The sequence below is a fragment of the Globicephala melas genome, chromosome 2, assembly GCF_963455315.2.
Source record: "Globicephala melas chromosome 2, mGloMel1.2, whole genome shotgun sequence".
NCBI classification, from domain to species: Eukaryota; Metazoa; Chordata; class Mammalia; order Artiodactyla; family Delphinidae; genus Globicephala; species Globicephala melas.
Window position 1 is genome coordinate 149,601,220 of NC_083315.2, and position 21,027 is coordinate 149,622,246.

General features: G+C 54.8%; 1 protein-coding gene across 7 annotated transcripts in view; it reads right to left on the reverse strand.

Moving 5' to 3' along the window:
* Positions 1-593: 593 nt before the first annotated feature.
* The window catches only part of LTBP2 (latent transforming growth factor beta binding protein 2), a 99,867-nt gene continuing 79,433 nt past the window's right edge, over positions 594-21,027 (reverse strand). For 2 of the 7 annotated variants that reach the window (XM_030831720.2, XM_070044997.1), the window contains 18 exons: positions 19,293-19,412; positions 14,374-14,493; positions 13,164-13,286; positions 12,827-12,952; positions 11,149-11,271; positions 10,926-11,051; positions 10,416-10,538; positions 9,633-9,764; positions 9,233-9,358; positions 8,519-8,662; positions 7,468-7,659; positions 7,257-7,340; positions 6,418-6,546; positions 6,003-6,140; positions 5,746-5,913; positions 5,066-5,434; positions 4,002-4,151; positions 594-3,552 (listed from right to left, as the gene is read on the reverse strand). In XM_030831720.2, the coding sequence (XP_030687580.2) occupies positions 3,407-3,552; positions 4,002-4,151; positions 5,066-5,434; positions 5,746-5,913; positions 6,003-6,140; positions 6,418-6,546; positions 7,257-7,340; positions 7,468-7,659; positions 8,519-8,662; positions 9,233-9,358; positions 9,633-9,764; positions 10,416-10,538; positions 10,926-11,051; positions 11,149-11,271; positions 12,827-12,952; positions 13,164-13,286; positions 14,374-14,493; positions 19,293-19,412 (2,639 nt within the window). In that variant the 3' untranslated portion in view covers positions 594-3,406. Of the gene's footprint in view, positions 3,553-4,001; positions 4,152-5,065; positions 5,435-5,745; positions 5,914-6,002; positions 6,141-6,417; positions 6,547-7,256; positions 7,341-7,467; positions 7,660-8,518; positions 8,663-9,232; positions 9,359-9,632; positions 9,765-10,415; positions 10,539-10,925; positions 11,052-11,148; positions 11,272-11,967; positions 11,969-12,277; positions 12,403-12,826; positions 12,953-13,163; positions 13,287-14,373; positions 14,494-19,292; positions 19,413-21,027 lie in introns of all 7 variants that reach the window. The other 5 variants (XM_060295054.1, XM_030831721.2, XM_060295053.1 and 2 more) reach the window with 5 other exon arrangements.

Consider the following 21,027-nt stretch of genomic DNA (forward strand, 5'->3'; position numbering starts at 1 on the left):
GATTGATAGTGACCAGTGGTATATAAACTATAGGTGTCCCACCCACCCTTAGTTTCTTTGGGAATGTTGACCAGTTACAAGGGATTCAGAAGTAAGAGATTAGGAAGGACTACTAAGGTAGGTGTCCAAGAAGATACTCTTCTTTCTCTAACTTTTCTTCTGAGAATTGCGCCCCATTCTTTTGGTCTTTTGTCATAAAGCGTGAGCGGAGGGTCGATATTTGGCAGGAGCATCCTGTACAGAGAAGTGGGCAGCACTGACTGTCATGGGGTAGCCCTCCCGTGAACTCTGGCCCTGAACTGACACCCTGCAGTGGGCAGAGCCTGACACTGTCCCTTGCAACATTATCCTGGCCTTGCGTGTTTGTCTCAAAAGCAGGAAACTCCTCTACTTTTCTAGATATCTTGCATTGATGTTTATGATTGCTCTTTTAAAATCCTTGTTTGCCATTTCTCCACAGAAATGCCGCAGGGCTGTTTAAAGGACGTTTGCTTTAAGAAGTTTTGAAATAATTATCATCTGGCTTTAATTGTAAAATATAGTCAGATAAGTATATAAAGAGAGGGAGCATTTAAGCAGTCTATGTCCAGCAGCTGTATTTAAAAATATTTTATTTTTGAATAGGTAAGACATATGGTACAAAATTCAAAAAGACACAAAAGGGAATACAGTGAAAAGTCTCCCAGTCCTGTGCCCATCCACTCTGTTGCCCTCCCCATCAACTACCCTTGTTTCTAAGAATTTAGCCCGCAGGTACAATTCCGTAGATGTAATGTGAAATAACATATGCACAAGAATGTTCATTACAGCATTATTTTTAATAGCAAAAGATAGGAAACAATGGAAATATCCATTAATAGGGGACTGATTAAATAAATTATGATTTATCCGTTCAGTGGAGACGTATACAGTTATAAAATAGAATGAGACAGCCCTTTATGTGCAAGTATGTATTAAGTAAAAAAGGTGCAGAACGGCATGCCATTTGTGTTTCTAATACAAGGAAGTATGTGTATATGCATGAACTATCGCGGGAAGGGCGAGCAGGAAGGCGAGGGCTGGGAGGAGGAGCGGTGGGAACGGCATTTAAGGAAGTGCACTTCTCGAAGGGTATATTGAGGAATGGTGAGTTCTCTGAAATACAGCGTGTGAGGTGGAGCGGCAAGGATGAGGTTATATCCAATTCTTTTCCCCCTCTGTTTTAGAGAAATAGCAATAGCAGTGTAGGCTTCACTTTGTTGTATAACCTTCCTTTTTCCCTTAATCTATTTTGGAAATCTTACCCAGGCATTTAGAGCCACTTTTTTTTTTCTTATTAGGGCTCCATAGCAATTAATTGCTTCTAACCTTTTGCTATTACAGATAATGCTATAATAAGTAACCTCTTGCATACGTCATTTTTCATTTGGTAAGAATATATCTGAAGGTTAAATTCTGAGAAGTGGAATTACTGATTTAAAGAGTAAGTGCTTTTATAATTTTGAAAGACACTGCCATATTATCCTCTTCAGAAGCTGTGTCAATATATACTCCTGTCAGCTATGTACGTGAGTACCTCTTTCCCCAGGTGCTTGCCAACTAGGAGTTTTAACAAACTTAAATCTTTGCCAATCTGACAGTTTAAAAAAGTGTCTCAGTGTAGTTTTAACTTGTATTTCTTTTTATTATGAATGAAGGTCAGAATATTTTCATATGTTTAAGAACTATATATTTTTGTCTGCTGAGAACATCTCAACTAGTATAGTGACCCAGATAGAACAAATTATTTAAGCTTTGTAAGTCCAAGTTCCTCATCTGTAAATTGGGAATAAAAGTAGTAAGTAGGATTGTTGGATGATTAAATGAAATTTGTGTACAGTATTCAACACAGGCCTGGCACATAGCAAGCATTCAATAAGTTATTTTGTGATGGCTGACAGAGCAGCAGGTAGGACAGGACAGATTAAATTAAGAAAAGAGCATTCATCTCCATGTCTTCAGGCACACAGAGCCTTGTTCATTTACATTGCCATTCATCAGAAATGCAAAGTCAGAGCTTTCTTTGTCTTAGAAGAGGAAAGAACCTTTTCCTATTGGCTACTGGAACCCAATCATAGGCTATCGGCAGAGCTGGCGAGGGGGTAGCACAGCCTCATCTCTAACATTTAGACTCAGCCAAGAAATTTGGTTTATAAATTTGGTTTAATATGAAATAAAAACAAAAACAGAAGAGCCCAGATGTACATTTCTTTATTCCACCGTGGTTTTAAACTCCCAGCTAGCCAAGGTTGGAGTGAGTCTCTACTTGTAAACTCAGTGGGATGCCAGCCAGCCGTTTTATGAAGGGGAAGAGGACAGAGGCCTCTTGAGTTGAGAGAAGAAACAACGTAGGAAATCTCGCTTCCCCTAAACAAGATTACACTGTATTTCATAAGCTAGAAAATAGACCTCTTTATTTTTAGCACATCAAACTGGTGTCCACAAAAGGAGAGCCCAGGAGAGATTTGTTTCCTGTAAGAAGCAGTATGTATTTAACAGAGGTCTTCTGAGGTGGGCACCCTGCTTTGTGGTAGCCCTTGCTGTGGTGTACAGGAGCTATTGCTGGGTAGATTCTGAATGTTTATTTACCTGAAGCTACTGAATATTTTCTTTAGACTTGTATAAAGCCCTGGCTCCCCCTTTTTTTTATCAACTCCCCATATTTTTTTACATTGCCTTTTTGCTGCTTTCTCAGGCTCCTTGCTCCCCTTCATCTGTGTCTCTTACTAGCAATATAGTATCAGTCTTGCTTCTCTGAGATGAGGGGATCTTCTGCCCCTCCCCGGGGCCACAGAACTGGCAACAAGGTGGAGATGTGGCACAACTGGCCCAGACCAGATTTGCTGAGTGGTGGTGATGGTTCTTGGGAGGAGGCATTGGAGTCACTCCCCAGACTCCCCCCAATCCTTTTTTGCTTGATAGATTCTGAAGGACCATCCCAGGGCAGATATAGCCTCTGATCCAGGTGTGGAATCATCAGGATGATACGTGGATCATGGCTGGAAAAGGGTGTGTGCAGTGTGAGGCCGAAGGACCTTGCATGTTTGCACAGCTTGAGGGGCTGGTTCAGGGCCATCCTTTGGTAAGCATCCCATAGCAAGGCCAGGACAGATGGCAGACTGGGCCTCACGGCCAGTGGTTGAAGCATTAAAGCACTTGGTGGTGGTTGAGCCAAGCAAGGGCATGGCGGTGTGGAGGTGGTGACAGAAGCTCACAGGCAGAGCCGAAGCTGGGGGAGATGAAAAGCAGGTGAGGCTGGCTGGGAGCTGGCTGCAGGGCCTCCTGCCCGGTGTCTTCATGTCGTCCCCCCAACCAGGAGAGCTTCCTCAAGGCCCCGCCTGTGGCCAGGGCCCACTTCCAGGTAACCGCCTGCACTGACTCCTCGCCGCTACTCCTTGGCGGTGCAACGTGGGGGGCCTGCCTCGGCAACATAACCTGGGGGGCAGTGGCAGCGGTAGGAGCCCTCCGTGTTCTCGCAGTGACCTTGGACACAGAGTGCTGCAGGCCCGTTCAAGTCATCACATTCATTCACATCTAAGAGGAGGAGAGGGAAGAGAGAGCTGTAGGGAGCCCACGTGCCTCCGGCCTGCTGCCTCTGCCCCTCTGGCCACTAAGCCCTGACCCCTGCCCTGCAGTGCAATCCTAGATGTGGTGGCCGGAGGATAAAGCCACTGCCCGAAAGGAAGCAACTCACGGATACAAAGCCGGTGATAGTGAGCCCATACTGTGACCATGCTGTCTTGTCCCTGCCTTTCTTCTATCTGGGAACCTCCATGGAAAGGGCTTTCTAAACACAGCGTAGACCTTTGGAGCTCTCGTCCCTCGGCCTGGAGCCCGGCAGGCCTGCTAGGGGGCAGCAGTGAATCTCCCAGCTAGGCTCCGTCCTGTACCCTCAGTGAGCAGTGGGCCAGTCTGACTTTTCCACATGGAGCCAGCAGGGCCGTCCTGCTCCCTGGGCATTGCCACTCTGATTCCAAACCTACCCACACAGGCCATGTTGGCCGTGTCCAGCTGGAAGCCCTCGAAGCAGTCACAGGTGTAGCCCTCCTGCACGCGCACGCAGCGGCCATTCTCACAGCCGTTCAGGATGCCGCACTCCTCGGCCTGAAGCCCTTCAAAGCCGGCCTGGTGCTCTGGTAGGAGGGAGTCAGAGAGAGAAGGGGTCTGAGGCCTTGTACTCCACCCTGGGGCCCTTGCCCTCCGCTCAGAGGGTTTCCCCTAATGAACTCCTGGGGTCGGGGTGGGAAGGATCATAACACTCTCACAGAAAGATGCTGAGACAAAAAGCAATACTCTTAAAAATAAGTACGTGTCATTTTAGATGGAGAGGCACGCTTACTTTAAATGAGTGCTCTGGGGAGGTTGGGACTCATTGCTTTCACAACGCCAGGGCTCCTGAGCGCTTGGGTGTCCCTGTACAGTTTTGATTTTGTTGTGGTTGGTGGCAGGGTATTTTGTTAAAATCTTTACATAGTTTTTTTGGGGCGGACACGATTGGTAGCAAAAGGGAATTACCCTCACTCACCACAAAGCAAAACTCCTCCAAGATCTGCCTAACCCTCTTCTTTCTCTAAGCAACCCCCCTCCCCTGGAAACGACCCTGTCCCTAATCTCAGTGCAGTTTTGATCAGTCTGATGCAGTGGCTGTCCCCATGGCAGGTACTGCGTCCACTGCACAGATGCCACGTCCGACTTCCTCATTAGAATCCAAGTCCCGAGTGCTGGGGTCATTGCCACTTACAAACTGGGTGACCACAGTGGAACTTTAAAGTGATTAGAAATCCTTGATTCCCATTTCAGGTCACAAGTATGAACCTGTAGAGCAGGGTATCCTGCATACTGTAAGTGGCGTGGTGGGAGTGTGCTTTTGTCCCCCTCTTCAACTCCCACAGGCAGCTTTTGGGGTTGGGATGATGCCCTGTACCTCTCTGTGTCCCCTGTGCTAGTCCATCAGAGGGAGGTGTTAACGTGTGACCCGGGCGTTTGGAGTTCTCCCTTGAGTGACCCGTGAGGGGGCTTGGGGGTCTTTTCCCTTCCCTGTCCTCACCCTGCTGACAGTGATGAGCAGATGGAGGAGATGGAAGTGAAACAGCTTCAGAGCCCACCTCTTCCCCATTTTTGCAGCAACACAGACCTGGATGGCTGGCCACGTAGTAGGGCTGGAGTTCTGAGGGCTGCAGGGGAGGCTCAAGGACCGGTGTGCGGTCCTCTGGGCGGCTGGCCGTGTTGGGGAAGGGCGGCTCAGGGATGGTGTCCTCGGGGCCCAGGTAGTTGTAGAAGGGGACCCCGTCTGGGCCATAGAGGCTGTAGTGCAGGTCCTCGGGCCCAGGGCCATACTCATAGCCGGGCCGGAAGTGGACCCCGGCCTCCCGCTCCGCTTCAATGCGGGCCACGTTGCACAGCTGAGCGTAGACCTCTGTCAGGGAGGAGGGAGAGAGGAAGCTGGGCCTGGCTCCTGGTAGCTGAAGCCTGGAGTGCTCTTTCCCCAGCTCATGCTCACTGCCCCACGGAGAGAGGGAGCGTGCTGGGACTGCCGTCCTCTGTCCCCCGCTCTGTCCCCAAACAACAGGGACAGAAGACAGGGCCTTGACTTGCCCTACTCCATTCTAAACCCACAGACCTGGCTGACTGTGGATTCCAAGGTGAGGACAGCCCCTACCCTGGGGCCCAGCCCAGCTCCGCAGGTGTCCCCCCTTCCCTCCTTCAGGCACAGGCCGCCCTTCTCACCAGAGCTCCTGGGGGGGCACAGAGCACACTGCTGGCTCCAGGCCTCGCCGTCCTGGCAGCAGCACTCAGTGTAGGTGGTGTGGCGCCCGTGCAGGGGATGGCTGCACACGTAATTGGTGACTTTTTTCCAGCAGATGTCCGTGTGGATGTCATGGTCAGGCAGGTCCTCTGGCGGCACAGGGCACGGAGGCATGTGAGCCCCCCAGCCCAGGTCCGCTCCCCCGGCTGCCCCACCGCCCCATGGCCCCCCCACTGACCCGCACTGCTGGTGCTGTTCACGCAGCGCTGCTGGCTGAGGTCCAGGGTGAGGGGCGGGCTGCAGAAGCAGTGGAAAGAGCCTTCCGTGTTCATACACCCGCCGTTCTCACAGGCCATGTCCTGGCACTCATCGTGATCTGGGAGGCAGGGAGATGGGAGGAAGGTCGAGGGCAGTGCCAACGCGGCCTGCCCACAGGCCACCTTCAGGGAAGGGGGTTTTCTTGTAACTGTGTCCCCTCCTCACCCCCTTCCCAGGGATGCCTTTCCGGTAGGTTCCCTCACCTCAGACCTGCCCGCTGTAGTGGGTGTCTTCCCTGGGAAGGGGAACTCCCAGCAAGAATTGGGCTGGCTGGCAGGGGTGGGTGAGCACTCAGCTCTGGGCCCCAGGGTAGGGAGGGGTGCTAGGTGTCTCACCCTCACACTTCCTGCGGGCAGCGTCGTAGTGGTAGCCAGGATCGCACAGGCAGATGTAGCCAGGCACCGTGTTGAGGCACCGGCCGTTCTGGCAGAGACCAGGCCCAAACATCACACACTCGTCGGCATCTGTGGGAGGGCAGAGCTGAGGCGAGGGGAAGGCGAGAAGCAGGATGGGGCAGTTCTTAGGACTAGGGGTTCCAAAGCCAGACTGGCTGGGGTCGAATCCCGGCCTTGCCACTTGCTAGGTGGGTGACTTCGGGCAAATTGCTTAAGTTCTCCTTGCCTCAGTTTCCTACCTAGAAAATACGGATACCACTACGTAACCTCTTAGAGTTATGATGAGGATTAAAAGGTTAGTACATGTAAGGGGCTTAACACGGTGCTTGGCACGTAGCAAGCATTCAAGGGGAACTACTTCCATTTCTGTTATTTCCTTTTCCGGTTTCAGGTGTGAGCCCATTCCTGAACCACCCTTCCTGAGTGTGAGTTCCCCAAAGTTTTGGGCTTCGTAAGTGGGGCCAGGGAGACCAGCAGCTGCCTCTGGCCTGTGTCCCTATGCCCTGTGACTGGGTTAGTCAAGGCATCATAGTTTGTTCCTTGGAGGGTTCAGCCTCGAGTGAGCAGAGAAACCAAAATGGGGTTGTATAGACACTTCAGGAGGAGCTCAGGTCAGAACTTCCAGCTAAAAATCTGCAGCCCTGGGACAGGAACGTTGGTTGGAAGCACCCTGAGAGGCAGGGACTGCATGCAGAGTTTCCCTGGGGGCCTCCTGGAGGACCAGGCCGGGCCTAGTCAGGTGAGTGGCGTTCGGGAAGGAGGGTCTGTAGGGAGGTTACCTGTGTATGTGGTCTGTCCAAACATCCAGGCTCCTTCCACAGGGATGTAGCCTTTCCCACTAGGGCAGATCTCGCTGAATTCGACTGTGCAGGGAGGCATCCAAGCTCAGAGGGAGAAGGGTTCTGCCACCCCCCCTTCCTCTCCCCCCTTCTTTCAGTGTCACCCTGCAGAGCTGACCCTGAGAGGATTTGGGACCCTTGGGGGCCTTACCTGAGTCCTCGGCTGGGCACAGCTCACAGGCATCTCCCCAGCCGGTGCCCTGGGTGCAGCAGCACTCGGCCTGCGTGGTGTTCCGGCCCAGAAGACTGGAGCAGGGCGGCTGGCCCTTTTGCCCAGAGTAGCATCCCATGCGGATGGGGCCTGGGGGGTGTTCCCCTGCCGGGGCCTCAGGGATCCTGTGACCTATTTGCGATAGAAGCCCCTTATTATTGTCTGTTCATGGCCCCCTGGGGCACCCTAGCCTTTGAATTTATTTTAAAATTTAACCATTTATATAGCGCTTTACAGTGTGCGAAATGCTTCCATCGTCTCGCCTGATGCTCTTCACACCCGTACGGAGAGCTCACCCGAGGCCATCTGTCCTAGAAGAGGCAACCGAGGCTTCGAGAAGCTAGGTGACTTGCCAAAGCCACCTAGTGGCTTAGCAGAGAGTTGACCCCCGTTCCTCTGGTGCCAAACCCCCGCTCCTTCCAGCGTACCATCCTGCCTCCCTCCACTGCAGTGGGGCGCCCCCAGTCCCTGGCATACCGTATGGGCAGCCCTCTCTGCCCATTCCTCTGCTTCACACTGTACCCCTGACCCTCCCACCCTTCCTTGTCCTAAGTCCTGCTTGCTTTTCCCCAAGTCAGAGAAGTCCAGCTGAGTCCCATCCCGCCAGGGCTGAGAGGCTGAGCCCAGCAGCGTCCCTCGGTGGAGTGGGACGGGGAGCGTCGAACTTAGCTTCAGAGTCTCCCTCAGCCAACAGCTCCCCGGGGTTGGATCGAGGGTCCCTCCAAGGCTCAATCTGAGATCCCTGAGGCCCCCCTAAATTGGCATTATAGCTTCTTGAGCCTCCTGTAGGGTCGTCACAACCCTGCAGCCTCCTGGAAGTTCCCTGGCCTGGAGCAGACTCGGCACCGCACTCTCAGACCCCTCACCGCTCGGCACTCCATCCCTGAGCTGCAGCCCGGCCGGCCCACATCCCTAAGAGCTGGAGCAGTGGAAGTGCTTTGTAAGCCATGGAGTGGTGGTGCACAACGACGGGGTGGGGTCCGGGGCTCACCTCCAGCCACCCGCGGTCGGCAGCGCCCCTCCTGAGCGTCATACTCCTCCAGGTCGCTGGCGCAGAGGCACAGGAAGGAGCCCTCCACGTTCTCGCAGAGTGCCGCCCCGCATACCGCCAGCATGAGCTCGCACTCATTCACGTCTGCCAGGCAGGAGGACAGACTCGTGGGCAGAGGAGAGGCAGCCCAGGCACCCCTGCCCCTGCCTCAAGCCCAGCAGGCAGATCCTTGTCTCATCCCCCCCAAAGAAACAGGCTAGGCCTTGGGGCAAGAGTGGAAGTGGGTATGAGTTAGCAGGAAGGAGGAACAGATGAGCAGAGGGCATGGGAAGGAAGAGGAAGAAGGAGAAGGGTGGCAGAAAAGAGTCCGTAAGTGGACAAAGAGGAAGGGTTCCTCCCTCCGCACGGTCCCCACATGTGCCCCTTGAGACCTTAGGGTCTCTGGGGAAGGGCGGTGACTTCACTGGCGTGCTTGCTTCCCCTGCTGGTTGAAGGTGGCCTCGCTTCCTTGACCAACCTGGCCAAGGTGCCCCTGTAGGGTGGGGCTGAAATCTCCCTCCCTTGCCACTCTATGAGGACCCCTTATGGAGCCTTGTTAGACCCTGAACATTTCAGGAGGAGGGCCCTAGGGCCCCTCTCTGCAGGGCAGCCAAGATCTGCGGAGATGGGATCAAGGGCCCAAGGGCCTTCCCTTCCCTGGCTCAGGCTTCTCACCAATGCAGTCCCAGCCGGAGGGCGAGGTCTCGAAGCCCTGGTCACAGAGGCAGCGGAAGGAGCCTTCGGTGTTGTCGCAGAAACCGTGGCTCCCACACATGGTGTCGTTGGCACACTCGTCTATGTCTGTGGGACAGGGGAGGCTACAGTGTAGGGTGTGCTCTCTATTCTCTGGGAATTCTTATTTATTTGGTCTACTAACACCAAGATTTCTGAAAGCTAACTTCTGAATACAGGAAAGGAAAACTCTAACACTGACATTCCTCTTCAATTTTTGTGTAAGCACTGCTGTATGGAAAATACACAAACTTCAAACAGCAGCAAAAAATAGTTTCTAGCTGGATACATGAAAAATAGGTGTCCTCAGGCTTCTCACCCTGGACACCCGCTCCCAACTCACCAGCACAGTCTCCAGTCGGGGCCACATGGAAGCCGGGCTGGCAGCCCGGGACACAGCGGTAGGAGCCGGGGCTGTTCTCACACCTCCAGGCCCCACACGCCGAGCCTCCGAAGTCCTCACACTCATCAGTGTCTGTCCCCAGAGTCATGAGAGGGGACAGAAGCGGCCGGGTCACTACTCTGGCCCCACCTCTCTGGCATTAAAAGGTCATGCCCCACAACCTCTGGGGTCTTTGATCTGTTCCAAACTGGTGTGCTCGTGTCAACCCCCAAGCATCAAGTTCAGGATCATTTCCCCTGACCCGCAGGGCTGAGCGTCTAGGAGGTGAGCGCTCTGCTATTTAGGAGAGCACCGAGCTCTCAGCCTCTGTGACACTCCTGTCCCCCACACCCTGCTCTCTACAGCAGAGCACTTTCGACTTCTCTTTATAGAAAACCTTCCCCAAAGTGTATTATGGAGAGTCGTCTTCATATCTGTCTCCCTTGGTCAATTTCAAGATTGTCCATAACTGTCTATTTGTTCCAGCAAAAGACATTAAACCCAGGTGGTGTTTAATAAATATCTATTGCATCAGTTTGGCTTTAAAAACTAGATTATGTGCTCTGCTAGCACAAGGAGTCCCTGAGTCAGCAGAGGCTCAATAAATGCATTGGATGATTAATCTGTGGAAAGTTCTCTGCTTCCTGGAAGCTGGGGGTCCAGGTCCCAGGGAGCTGAGGAGGAGGCAGAGTGGAGGAGACAGATGTGGGGAGGGGCCCCGTTCGCTCCCCCCAGAGCCCTTACCCACACACTCCCCACTCTCTGCGGAGGTCTGGAAGCCAGTCTTGCACAGACAGTTGAAGGAGCCCTCAGTGTTGACACATTGCCCCCCGAGACACCGGTCAGTGACTGCACACTCGTCCACATCTAGAATAGAGACATCTGTCAGCAGGACCAGCCATGGGTCCCCAGGGCCCTGTGCAGCTTCCTCTGGGCCCTGAGGAGCCCATAGGAGGGCCAGGGAGTGGCTCGAAGTAGGAAAGTGCTGGAAGGTCCCAGGGAGAGTCCAGAGCTGGAAGCCAGAGGCCCGACTGGGGGGTGGAGCCCTGGAACTGGGGCTGTGTCAAGGGGAGAGAGGGTGAGGGCACCTGCCATAGACACCATGGAGAGGCCCTGGAGGAAGACTGAGACCCTCCTGACACCTGCCTCCCGTCTCATCACTAGCCTCCTATCTTCCCATCCTGGGTGGAACCGTGAGCATTTTATTTCAGTACTCTAGATAGCCTCTAGCGCCCCCTGCTGCTGGCTCCTCACCCTGGCAGCTGGCGCCCCCCTCTGCACTGGCAAAGCCGGGGGCGCAGAGACAGAAAAAGGACCCGTGGCTGTTGAGGCACTCGCCGCGCGGTGCGCAGTACTCCTCTCCCACGCACTCGTCCACGTCTGTAGGGAGAAGATGGGCTGTGCTGTCTCCCGGGGACGCTCCCGCCTCCCCGCGCACTCTGCCCCCGTCCCCGGTGGGGAGACCTGAGCCACTCACCCTCACACACAGTGCCATTGGCCAGCTGGAAGCCCGGGGGGCAGAGGCACTGGTAGGAGCCAGCCGTGTTCTTGCACTCGCCTCCCAGGCAGCTGCTCTGGGGGTCTTCACACTCATCCACATCTGCAGGGTCACACAGGGAGGAGGGCAGCCGATGGCAGCACCTCCCAAGGGCAGGAGCCAACGGGGAGGTCTCCAGAGCACCTGGCACCTGCCTGAGGAGACTGGACCCATAGGGGCATCGTTCCCTTGTAAAGCAGCACAGCTGGGAGAAGCTGGCGAGGGAGCCTTTGGGGAGCGGGATAACTGCAGCTCCCTCCTTCTGTCCCAGCTCCCCCACCTTGGGGACAGTTGGCCTATCCCGGCAACGCTGGCCTAGGGTGGCCGAACCCCACTGCCCTCATCATGGCTGAGATGGCTGAGATTTCGCTGAGAAACAATTGGGAAGGCAAATGAGAAATAAGCCGAGGAAGCAGATACAGAGAACCTGAGAAGGTAACAGAAACTAGATTATTATCACTATTTTTTTGGGGGGGGGAGAAACGCGGGCCTCTCACTGTTGTGGCCTCTCCCGTTGTGGAGCACAGGCTCTGGACGCGCAGGCTCAGCGGCCATGGCTCACGGGCCCAGCCGCTCCGCGGCATGCGGGATCTTCCCGGACCGGGGCACGAACCCGTGTCCCCTGCATCGGCAGGCGGACTCTCAACCACTGCGCCACCAGGGAAGCCCGAAACTAGATTATTTAAATTGGCTACAGATTGCCTGGTACAGGCCAAGGTTTTTCAGAATATGGTCCCAGCACCCACCCTTACAAGGAACCCTTGAGGACCTTCTTAGATGACAGATCTCAAGGGCCCCCGACAGAGGTGGATTTAGTAGGTCTGGGACAAGGCCCCGGGAAGCTGCCTGTTGAACAAACTCTCCCAGCGATTCTGACACGCGCTGAAGCTTGTGATCCAGTGGCTCAGTGGTCCCCTAGACCCAGTTGTGCAGTCGCCTTTCCAACTGCTGTTGGGGGAGGGGCAAGCATAGGTGTCCCCAGCTGGCCCACCATCTGAGGTGAGCGCCCTTCTCTAAGGGTGATGGGTTAGTCTGCACTCTTCTCCCTCACGGCGGGGGGGCCTCTCACGTCACAGGTGTGGCCCAGGGTGCTGGGCTGGTAGCCCCGCTCGCAGTCGCTGCAGGAGAAGGAGCCGGCAGTGTTGGTGCAGACTCCCGTGGGGCAGACTCCCAGAAGGGCACACTCGTCTAGTTCTGGGGCAGACAGCCAGCCAGTCCCCGGGGGCCTAGGAGGCCTCCCTCCACCTGGTGAGGCAGGAAGCACCCCACGCCTCTGGCTCCCTCTCTGAGCTCATAGGACTTTCTGGGGGTCCCTGGGGAAGGGGAGGCCCTGGCTGTGAGCCTTCTGTAGGGCAACCCCAGTACCCTCTCCCCGGGATGCTCCTGGGGCAGCTCTACCGTCAGCTTCCCTCTTGCCTCCGTGACTCCCTTTTCCTCCTGTCCTCATGGAGGAGGAAATAGAAGCTGTCCCTGGGGCCAAGTCCATTCACAGGGTTCTAGCCTAGCCTGGAGACCCTCGGCATCAGCCCCAAGCTGGGGGACAAGTGGAGTGCTCTTTGAGAGGTAAGAGGGCCTGTGTTCTCGGTCCCTCTCTGCCATCCCCCCTCCCCCGGGTTACCTTCGCAGGCGGTGCCGTCCTCATTCACCCAGTACCCACTCTCGCAGGCCGAGCAGGTGAAGGAGCCCTCCGTGTTGAGGCAGAGGCCCGCAGGGCACGAGGCCTGGCTGGCACACTCGTCAACATCTGAAACAGGCCATTGAGCTCTGTGTGGGGCTCTGCAGGACAGACACGCCAGGCTAGCCAGAGACCAGGGGGGCGGGAATGGGGCAGGGTGGGGGAAAGGACGGGTCTCGCAGCCACACGTTGGGTCAGCGTGCTCAGGGATGGGGGCCAGAGGGAGGGAGCTGCAGGCTGACTCGCTGCGGACAAAGCGTGCTTCAGACCTTCTTCGTACCTTGGCAGCCCTTCTCGTCTGAGGTGACCTCATAGCCCGGCTCACAAGAGCATCTAAAGGAGCCCTCCAGGTTGATGCACGTTCCACGGGTGCAGACCCCGGGGGTCAGACACTCATTCACATCTGCGGGAGAGAAGTCCAGGATGGCGGGCTGGCCTCATCTCCCTCACGCGGCCTCCATCATCAGGCTGAGAGCATCTCAATTATGAGGCCAGGGAATCAGCATTCAGAGGGGCCATAGGCACCCTGGGAAGGGCATGAGGTCCTTCCTGTTCCTGGGCCCACCTACTTAGACAGGGTACCCTTCTCCCCGGAGCTCACTTCCCCCCACCGAGCTCACTTCAGTTCTATCTAGTGACACAGAGCATCCTGCAAATTCCTAGAAAAGGGGGCCGGGTCCCGCAGCCCTGGGACTGGTTTGGCCCATCTGAGGACACCTGCAGGCAAGTGTCTAAGACCCTTGACTCACCTTATAGTGAGTCTGAACCTCTCTGGTCTCCTACCCGCCAAGCAGACTGGCATTATCTCATGTTCCCAGCCCACCCACCAGGTTCAATAGGCGAGTGGGCAGCGTAGAGAGAGGGCAAGTTATGCCTGGGTGGCTGAGTGGCGGTCTCAAGGGCCTGGGAAACGTCTGCCCTCTCCAGAGCCTCAAAGCGTCTATTCACAACTCAGTCCCTCCTGGCATTCTGAACCCTGGGTCCTTCTTCCTGTAGGGGCTGAGGGGAAAGAGCATTCCTCCTACAGATGACATGCAGCACCCCTCCCCCTGGAGGGAGAAGAGCACCCGCTGTTCAGTTAGGCGTTGCTGTTAGACACTGAGACATTGAGATGCAGAAGAGCAGAAGACCACTCCTCCCTGGGAAACACACCACTGGTGTCAGCCTCTTCCAAAGACGCTTGGTACCTCACTCTGCCTAGCAGGATCCAGCCACAGAAGCCGCTGGGACCTTGGGCTGTAGCCCAAGGATGGATGTGGCCAAGGAGCTGACAGGCACCCCCCACCCCCGGCTGATTCAGAGGGCAGAGCACCCGTAACTGAAGCACACCCATCTCAGCCCCAGCGTCATCTGGGAACCCAGCCAGGTCATGGAGGACAATAGCCTCCAAGCCACTTCCCTCTGCCCACCCCTTCCCCTTCCTGTTGTGGGCTCATCCAGGGGTCCCAAGGCCAAACAGCCCCCTCAGTGCCTTGGCAAGCAGCCCTCACCTACACAGCTCCCACTCTGGCCCCTGTAGCCCTCCTCGCAGGGCAGGCAAGTGTAGGAGCCAGGGGAGTTGACGCATCTCCCATCAGGGCAGGTGCCGGGGTGATGGCATTCGTCGATATCTGCAAAATAACAACCCCGCCCGCCTTGGTCATGTCTGCGAACCACGGCACATGGGTGGGCTGTGAAGAAGCAAATCCTTGACCCTGCCCTTGGCTGGGGAGAAAGAGGGATGTCAGTTTCTGTACTGATGGAAACTAGGAAAAAGTGAGTGCTGTCCTGTGTTCCCAACCCCACCTCCCATCCACTGTCCTGGACAAAAGAGAGATGGAAGACCTTTAGGAAGGGAGACTCCCTGGTGAAGGAGGCTGCCCTTCCACTAGCTAGGGGAGGGTGAGAGAGCTTGAATTCATGAGCTGGACTCTTGGGAAGGGCCTTCGTATCTCCCTTGTTCCTTTACAAGGGGTGACAATGACGTGTTTGGACGTGCTTGGCAGATCCCAGAGGCCCCAGAATAGATCCCAGCTGGGCAATGAGGGCCAAATGGGCTTCCCTGCACCAGGAAATGAGGACTGAGGGTGATCCCCCAATCTTAGATGTGGCCAAGACCAGCCCCGAGGCTGATGCAGAGTGAAGGGTGGAGGCTGGCAAGGCTTCTCAGCTGGAGAGGAGAATTTTCTTCTAGCTGAGAACCACATAGAGCTCCAGCACCCACTCTGGTGAGATCCAGGAAAGTCAGCCAGAAAGGATGAGTCTGAGCACCAACCGGACAAGTAGGGGAAGGGGTGATCCATGGAGAGAGAGCAGCCAGTCCTGGGAGAGTGACAGGGAGCGGGAGGGTGAGCTCTCTCCCAGGAACTGCATGCAGGGCTCTTCCCAGCATGAAGCTTGCATACTGGGGAGTCCACCATCCAAGGCACCCAGGCGACCTGGGCTGAGTTAGGGAGGTTGTGACACAGGGATTGAACTCTGGGTCAGGACTGCAGGAGGACATTCTGCTCCTCTGGCCCAGTGTCGAGGCTCCCAGTCTCTATTCATGACAGACAGAACTATTCATGACAGACAGATTGACCGAGTGCCAGATTTACCCTCCCTATGTGGATAACTGTCATTCTCCTGCAGGGAGGCCACCAGTTCATGTAGATTCAGAGACCCTATTGCCCAGGAGGAAGACCTACTCAGCACCCGTGGAGGAAAGAAAGGCGGGAAGCAGGGCCAAGGGTCAGAACACAGGCTTTCTGCAAAGGGACCCAAGCCAGCAGCTGTCATAATAGAACAGGACATGGGCCCGGAAGTGGAGGGTGAATATGAATCTCCTCTGAGGTTGTTTGGTCTACAGAAGACCGGGTACATCAAAGCCCTCTGTCCCAGGGAACCAGTACCTCTCAAGGTCAAAACTTCGCCCTGAGGGTCCACATGAGGAAGACATACACAGGGCGGGTGGTTTTTCAGGTGGTGTGTGTAAGGAGATACCCAGAACTCCCGGGCAATCTTGGGGACACTGAGATAAGGCTCACCTCTGGAAAGAGGGCAGCCAAGAGCCCCTAGCTGGGCTGTGGTGACACCAGGCTAAACTATTCTAAGGGCTTCTGTAAAGACAGAGATGGAGAGAATGAGGCAGAGGTGGAGGAAATGAAGGTCCTAGGGCCACCAACTTTGGCCAGCACCATGGCCCGCTGGCCTTGGCTGGGTACCAAAGGAAAATGGGCAAAGCCATTGGGAATTATCCGCAATTCCTGCTTCAGGGATGTGAGACTCCGGGATGAAGAGAAAGAATGAGGCAAGGATCCTCCTCTAAGACCACACTGAGGAAAAACGGAGTCTTTGGACCTCTGCTGCAGGGATCAGGCAGGACAGGAAGGAGATTAGATTTACCAGGAGCAAAGGGCCCTGAGGTCTGCCCTGCCCCGAATGTTCTGGGCACATCTGTGGAGGTGGTGCCCGAACTGTTTCACACTGGGCGTTAGGAGACTTGCAGGACGAATGCTGTTCACTGAGAATTCCAGCTCTCCACTTCTGGGCCACGGTGGGCTGTGCCTCCTCATCCCTTGTGGTTGGATGGGGCCAGGGGAATAGTGCTGGCCAGTAGCTATGACGTGTGTAATTCATGGGCCCAAACATTTATTTGTGTGCAACCCCGCAGGGTGCTCTTTCTTTCTTCCATGAACACTGGCCACATTCAAGATGCCGGCCATTCCTTTAGCCAGGTTCTAGGGTGAGGAAACGTGGGGCAGGATGTTTCCTCATGATGGACATGTGGCCTTGGTCAGATATCAAGTTTGCGGTGTCCTAAATCACTAAGGTTGAGGTTGGTTGTTCATGTAGTGTAACCTGGCCTGTCCTGGCACACCCACCACTGGCACACCTGGCACACCTTCCTCAGACCAGAGCCCCAGCCAGCGATGATCATGTACGAGAAGTCTGTCAGCAGGTGAGAGAGGGAGGGCAGAGGGTCAGAGCAGCCCACAGTCTCCACCTGAGCCAGGGCAGGCCTCTTCTAGGTGGGGGTGGATATAACAGAGCTACTAGCCTAGCCGATTACAGGAGCCAGATAACGATTCTGGATGAAGTGGGTTCCATGTGAAAGGCACAGGCTCTGACGTCACCAGATATCTTGAGGCCGTTCCACCAGCCTCTTGGTGCCTGGAGCCAGATTTTCCTGCCTAGTCTAGGGTTTGAATTTTAATCTAAGCTTATGATATGCTTCGGTAGCTTTTACCCTGGTCCTCGGGGGGCAGGAGCTGTCTGTCTTTTTATTGCTATATTCCTAGCCCATGGCTGGGACCCAGCTGGCGCTCAACAAGTGTTTGCTGACCGAAGAATGAGACCATGTGACTAACTAAACCTTCACATCCTCTTGGTATGAGGCTGCTGAAGAGATCCCAGAAGACCCAAGGAAACAGTCACCCCAGGGACCAGCTTGCCAGCCTGCTGTCTGTACACTGGGAGGATCCTGGAGCTTCTCTGACCAGCACTGCAGCCTCTGCGTGAGGAAATGTGAGGGTGCTGCCTCTGTTCCTCGTGAGAGCACAGGGTGGGGAGGGTGCTCACTCAGGCGCCAGACGCTCAGGTGACCTTGGACGTGGGTGGGGACAGCAGAGCCCTGGCAGTCTGCAGGGGAATCTGACCCCTTTCCATGGGAACCCAGAGTCCTGGTACGATGGAAATGCCATCGAGACTTTGGATGGGCTGCTGTCCAGACCACTCGGGCCTTTCACCAGATACTTGAAGTTTAAGTGGAGAGAGTGATTTCTTAGTTGGAAGAAGAAGAAAGAAGGAGAGGAAATTCACTGGGCTCTCGGGGTGATGGGCCGGGTCTGTGGTTATGGATGGAAACCTGGGGAAGTGTGCAGGCTACATCCGTTTTTCTCTCAGCAGACTCAGTGTCTGCCCTGGGCCAGGAACTCAGCCTGACCTCCCAGCCGAGGTGTGTGTCTGGAACCTGGCGTTGAGGGGAGATTAGACGTGCGAGAGAACGGGTCCTCAGACAGTAGTGCCGCCCCCTACTCGCTGTAGGGTTGCACGTGCGCTTTGTATGTGGCAGGTTATTCAGTCCTCACAAGAGCCCCTAAGATGGGCATTATGGTTTCTATTTTCAGACATTGAGACAAGAGCCAAACCCAGGCCTGTCTCCGCCAGAGCCTGTGCTCTTGCACGGACTGGTTAGTATAAATTTGATATTTTTAATGTCCTGGTATTTTTCTTAGTTCATTTCCTTTAGTTTTGCTTTACTTTTTAACAAAGTCTAATGCCAAATTAATAATGTTCAATGCTTAAATGAGGCAGTCTATCAGATCCCTAGCACAGCACCTGGCACGTAGCAGGCACACATCAAATGCTAACTCCCTTCACTCTCCCTTCTCCCGGAACATGCCAGGATGTCTGTCCCCAGTAAGTTAGTGAGGATAAGGGAAGTGGGTTCAGGTTTGGATCATAAGTGGGCCTGAGTTTAAACGGGGAGGCATTGAGAGGGGAAAGTAACGCGCCAGGGATGCAGACAGAGTATTGTCTGTCCTACATCCCTAGTGACCTCTCCCCTTTGCCAAGACCTGCCAGGGCTCTGGACTCTGCTTCTGTGGTAGTGGCATTGGGAAGGGGGTGGGCTCCCTTCACCAGACACAGAAGCTCATCTCTCGCCTCTAGGACCCTCTGAATCCTGGCCCGGGGAAACCTGGAGGCAGGGAGGCGTCTGGGCCTAACCTTGGATCCAGGGCAGGACTTCCTTCCAGAGAGAGCCTGGATTCCCCCTCACCCCTTCCTGTCTCAGCCAGTCTTGGGAGCACATGACCCAGGCCTCTTGCAAGCATCTGAGAGCCCCAGCCTGGCAGGGGGTTGGAAGTGGCAGGGCTGCCAGGAGCTGACATGATGGTGGCAGGTTCAAGCCAGTCTGTGAGGACATCAGTTGGCAATGACACAGCCACCTTATGGCAGGGCCTGGGAAAGGGGGCCAGGATGAGGGCTCATTTGTTCATTTATTCCACTAGCATTTGTTGGGGTGTCCAACACATGGACATTTGTCAGGTGTCCATGCATGGTCATCTAAGGATATGGTCCAGCTCTGAGGAGCTCACAGCCTTAAAGCTTTAGCAGGTAGGCCAAGCCCAAGGTCCCAGGCACCTCCCAGATAGATCAACCTTCCCTCTGCCGCATGACTCAAGGTGAGGGGCAGAGGTGCACGGAGGGGTGCTCCCGGGATCTCATGTACATAAAGTTACTGTGCTCCATGCTGCCGGGACAGACAGGATGTCAAAATCCCACTGAGGGGACAGAAGGGCTCCAGAATCCACAGATCGGTCTCTCTGTGTGAAGGAGGGGGCTCGGCATCAAGGGGCCCAGTCGGGGATAAGCTGGAAGGGGAGCTGGTGGTGGGCAGTGCCCGGGGAGGGGCTAGGAGAGGGAAGAGCGGCACCCCATTCCTTACCTTGGCAATGGCCCTTCCTGACCATCGCGTAGCCCTGGTCACACTCGCAGTGGTAGGAACCCTCCGTGTTGGTGCACCGCCCCCCGCTGCACACCTCGGGCTGTCCACACTCGTCTATGTCTGTGAACACACAGAAAAGTCCTGAGTTGGGGCCAGCCCTGCAGGGGGTCCTGGGACATCTGTTCAGAGGCCAAGGCCAAGGACAGCCATGCTGAGGCCCAGGCAGGGAAGGCATCCTTGCTGCAGCGATGAATGGCAGGGTGTGAGACTGACCTAGCTCAGGCCCCTGCAAACTCCTGAGTTCCTTTCTCCTGGAGGAGACGGCTACTTTGGGGGCCCATGGGGACTCTCACAGCTGTCTCCTTACCCCAGTGCAAGGGCTGGTCTTTAGGTCAGGTGGCTGTGCCTATGGCAGTATCTGAGGAAGCCAACGAAGTCCCCCTCTTGACCCCAATAAACCCCCCAGAAGTCTGCTCCTAGAGTTCCTAGGGGCCTTCCTAAAGGTTAGGGGTTGGAATTTCCTGGCGGTCCAGTGGTTAGGACCAGGATGGTGCTTTCACTGCCAGGGGCCCTGGTTCGATCCCTGGTCAGGGGAACTAAGATCCCACAAGCCACGTGGTATGCCCCCCCACCCCCCAAAAAAATAAGTTTAGGGATTAAGCAGCCAGTGAGAGACAGCATCTTAGGCAGCTGTGGATCTGTCCCTTTGGTTTCTGCCATTGTCCCAAAGCATAATGGTGCCCTGTGATGGCTTGAAAGCCCAAGCCTGGTCATGCCCCTCCCCTGCTGGGTTCCCTGCTGCTCAGCCTGCCTCACAAGGCCTCACCCCAGCCTTGCTGTTTGTGCTGATCCCCACTGGTCCAGCCTCCAAGCCTTTGTTCACACAAATGCCTCTGCTTGGTTTGATGGCCTGCAGAGCCCTACTCCCATTCCAAGGATGGGTTCAGGGCTTCCCTGGTGGTGCAATGGTTAAGAATCCGTCTGCCAGTGCAGTGGACACGTGTTCAATCCCTGTTCCGGGAAGATCCCACATGCCGTGGAGCAACTAAGCCCGTGTGCCACAACTACTGAGCCGGCATGCCACAACTACTGAAACCTGCGTGCCTAGAGCCCGTGCTCAGCAACAAGAGAACCCACTGCAATGAGAAGCTCGTGCACCGAAACGAAGACCCAAAACAGCCAAAAATAAATAGAATAAACATAAATTAAAAAAAAAAAGGTGGGTTCAATTTGTCAACTCCAGGTCACTCTGGCCACTCCCCATTCCCTGCCCCCCACAGTCAAATTAATGGAGGACTCACCCTTGCCCCAACCCGTAGCAATGGTTCAAACACTTCACAGAGGCTTTGTGCAGATGAAATGAGATAATCCAGGTAAAGGGCTTAGCACAGTGCCTGCCTGACACAAGGTGAGCACTGAAGAAATGTTAGCTATTATTATTTTTATTCTAGCATTAAACCTACCCTATAAAATCCAAGCTCCTCAGTCTGGCATGTGAGACCTTTTGTGACCTAGCCCCGCCTGGTTCTCTCACCTGGGTTGCTGCTTCCCACATGCCTCCTTCTTTTTCTTTTATGGTCAAAATTTTAATGTCAAAAACTTATAAATGTTTGGTATTAGTCCACATACAATTCAGTTTTTGGTGTAGAGTTCTTTGGCCTCACGAAAAAACACTTGGTTTACTTCACTAATAGGAATATCTCTTAATGCTGAGATGGCCTCTTCTTGGTAATTC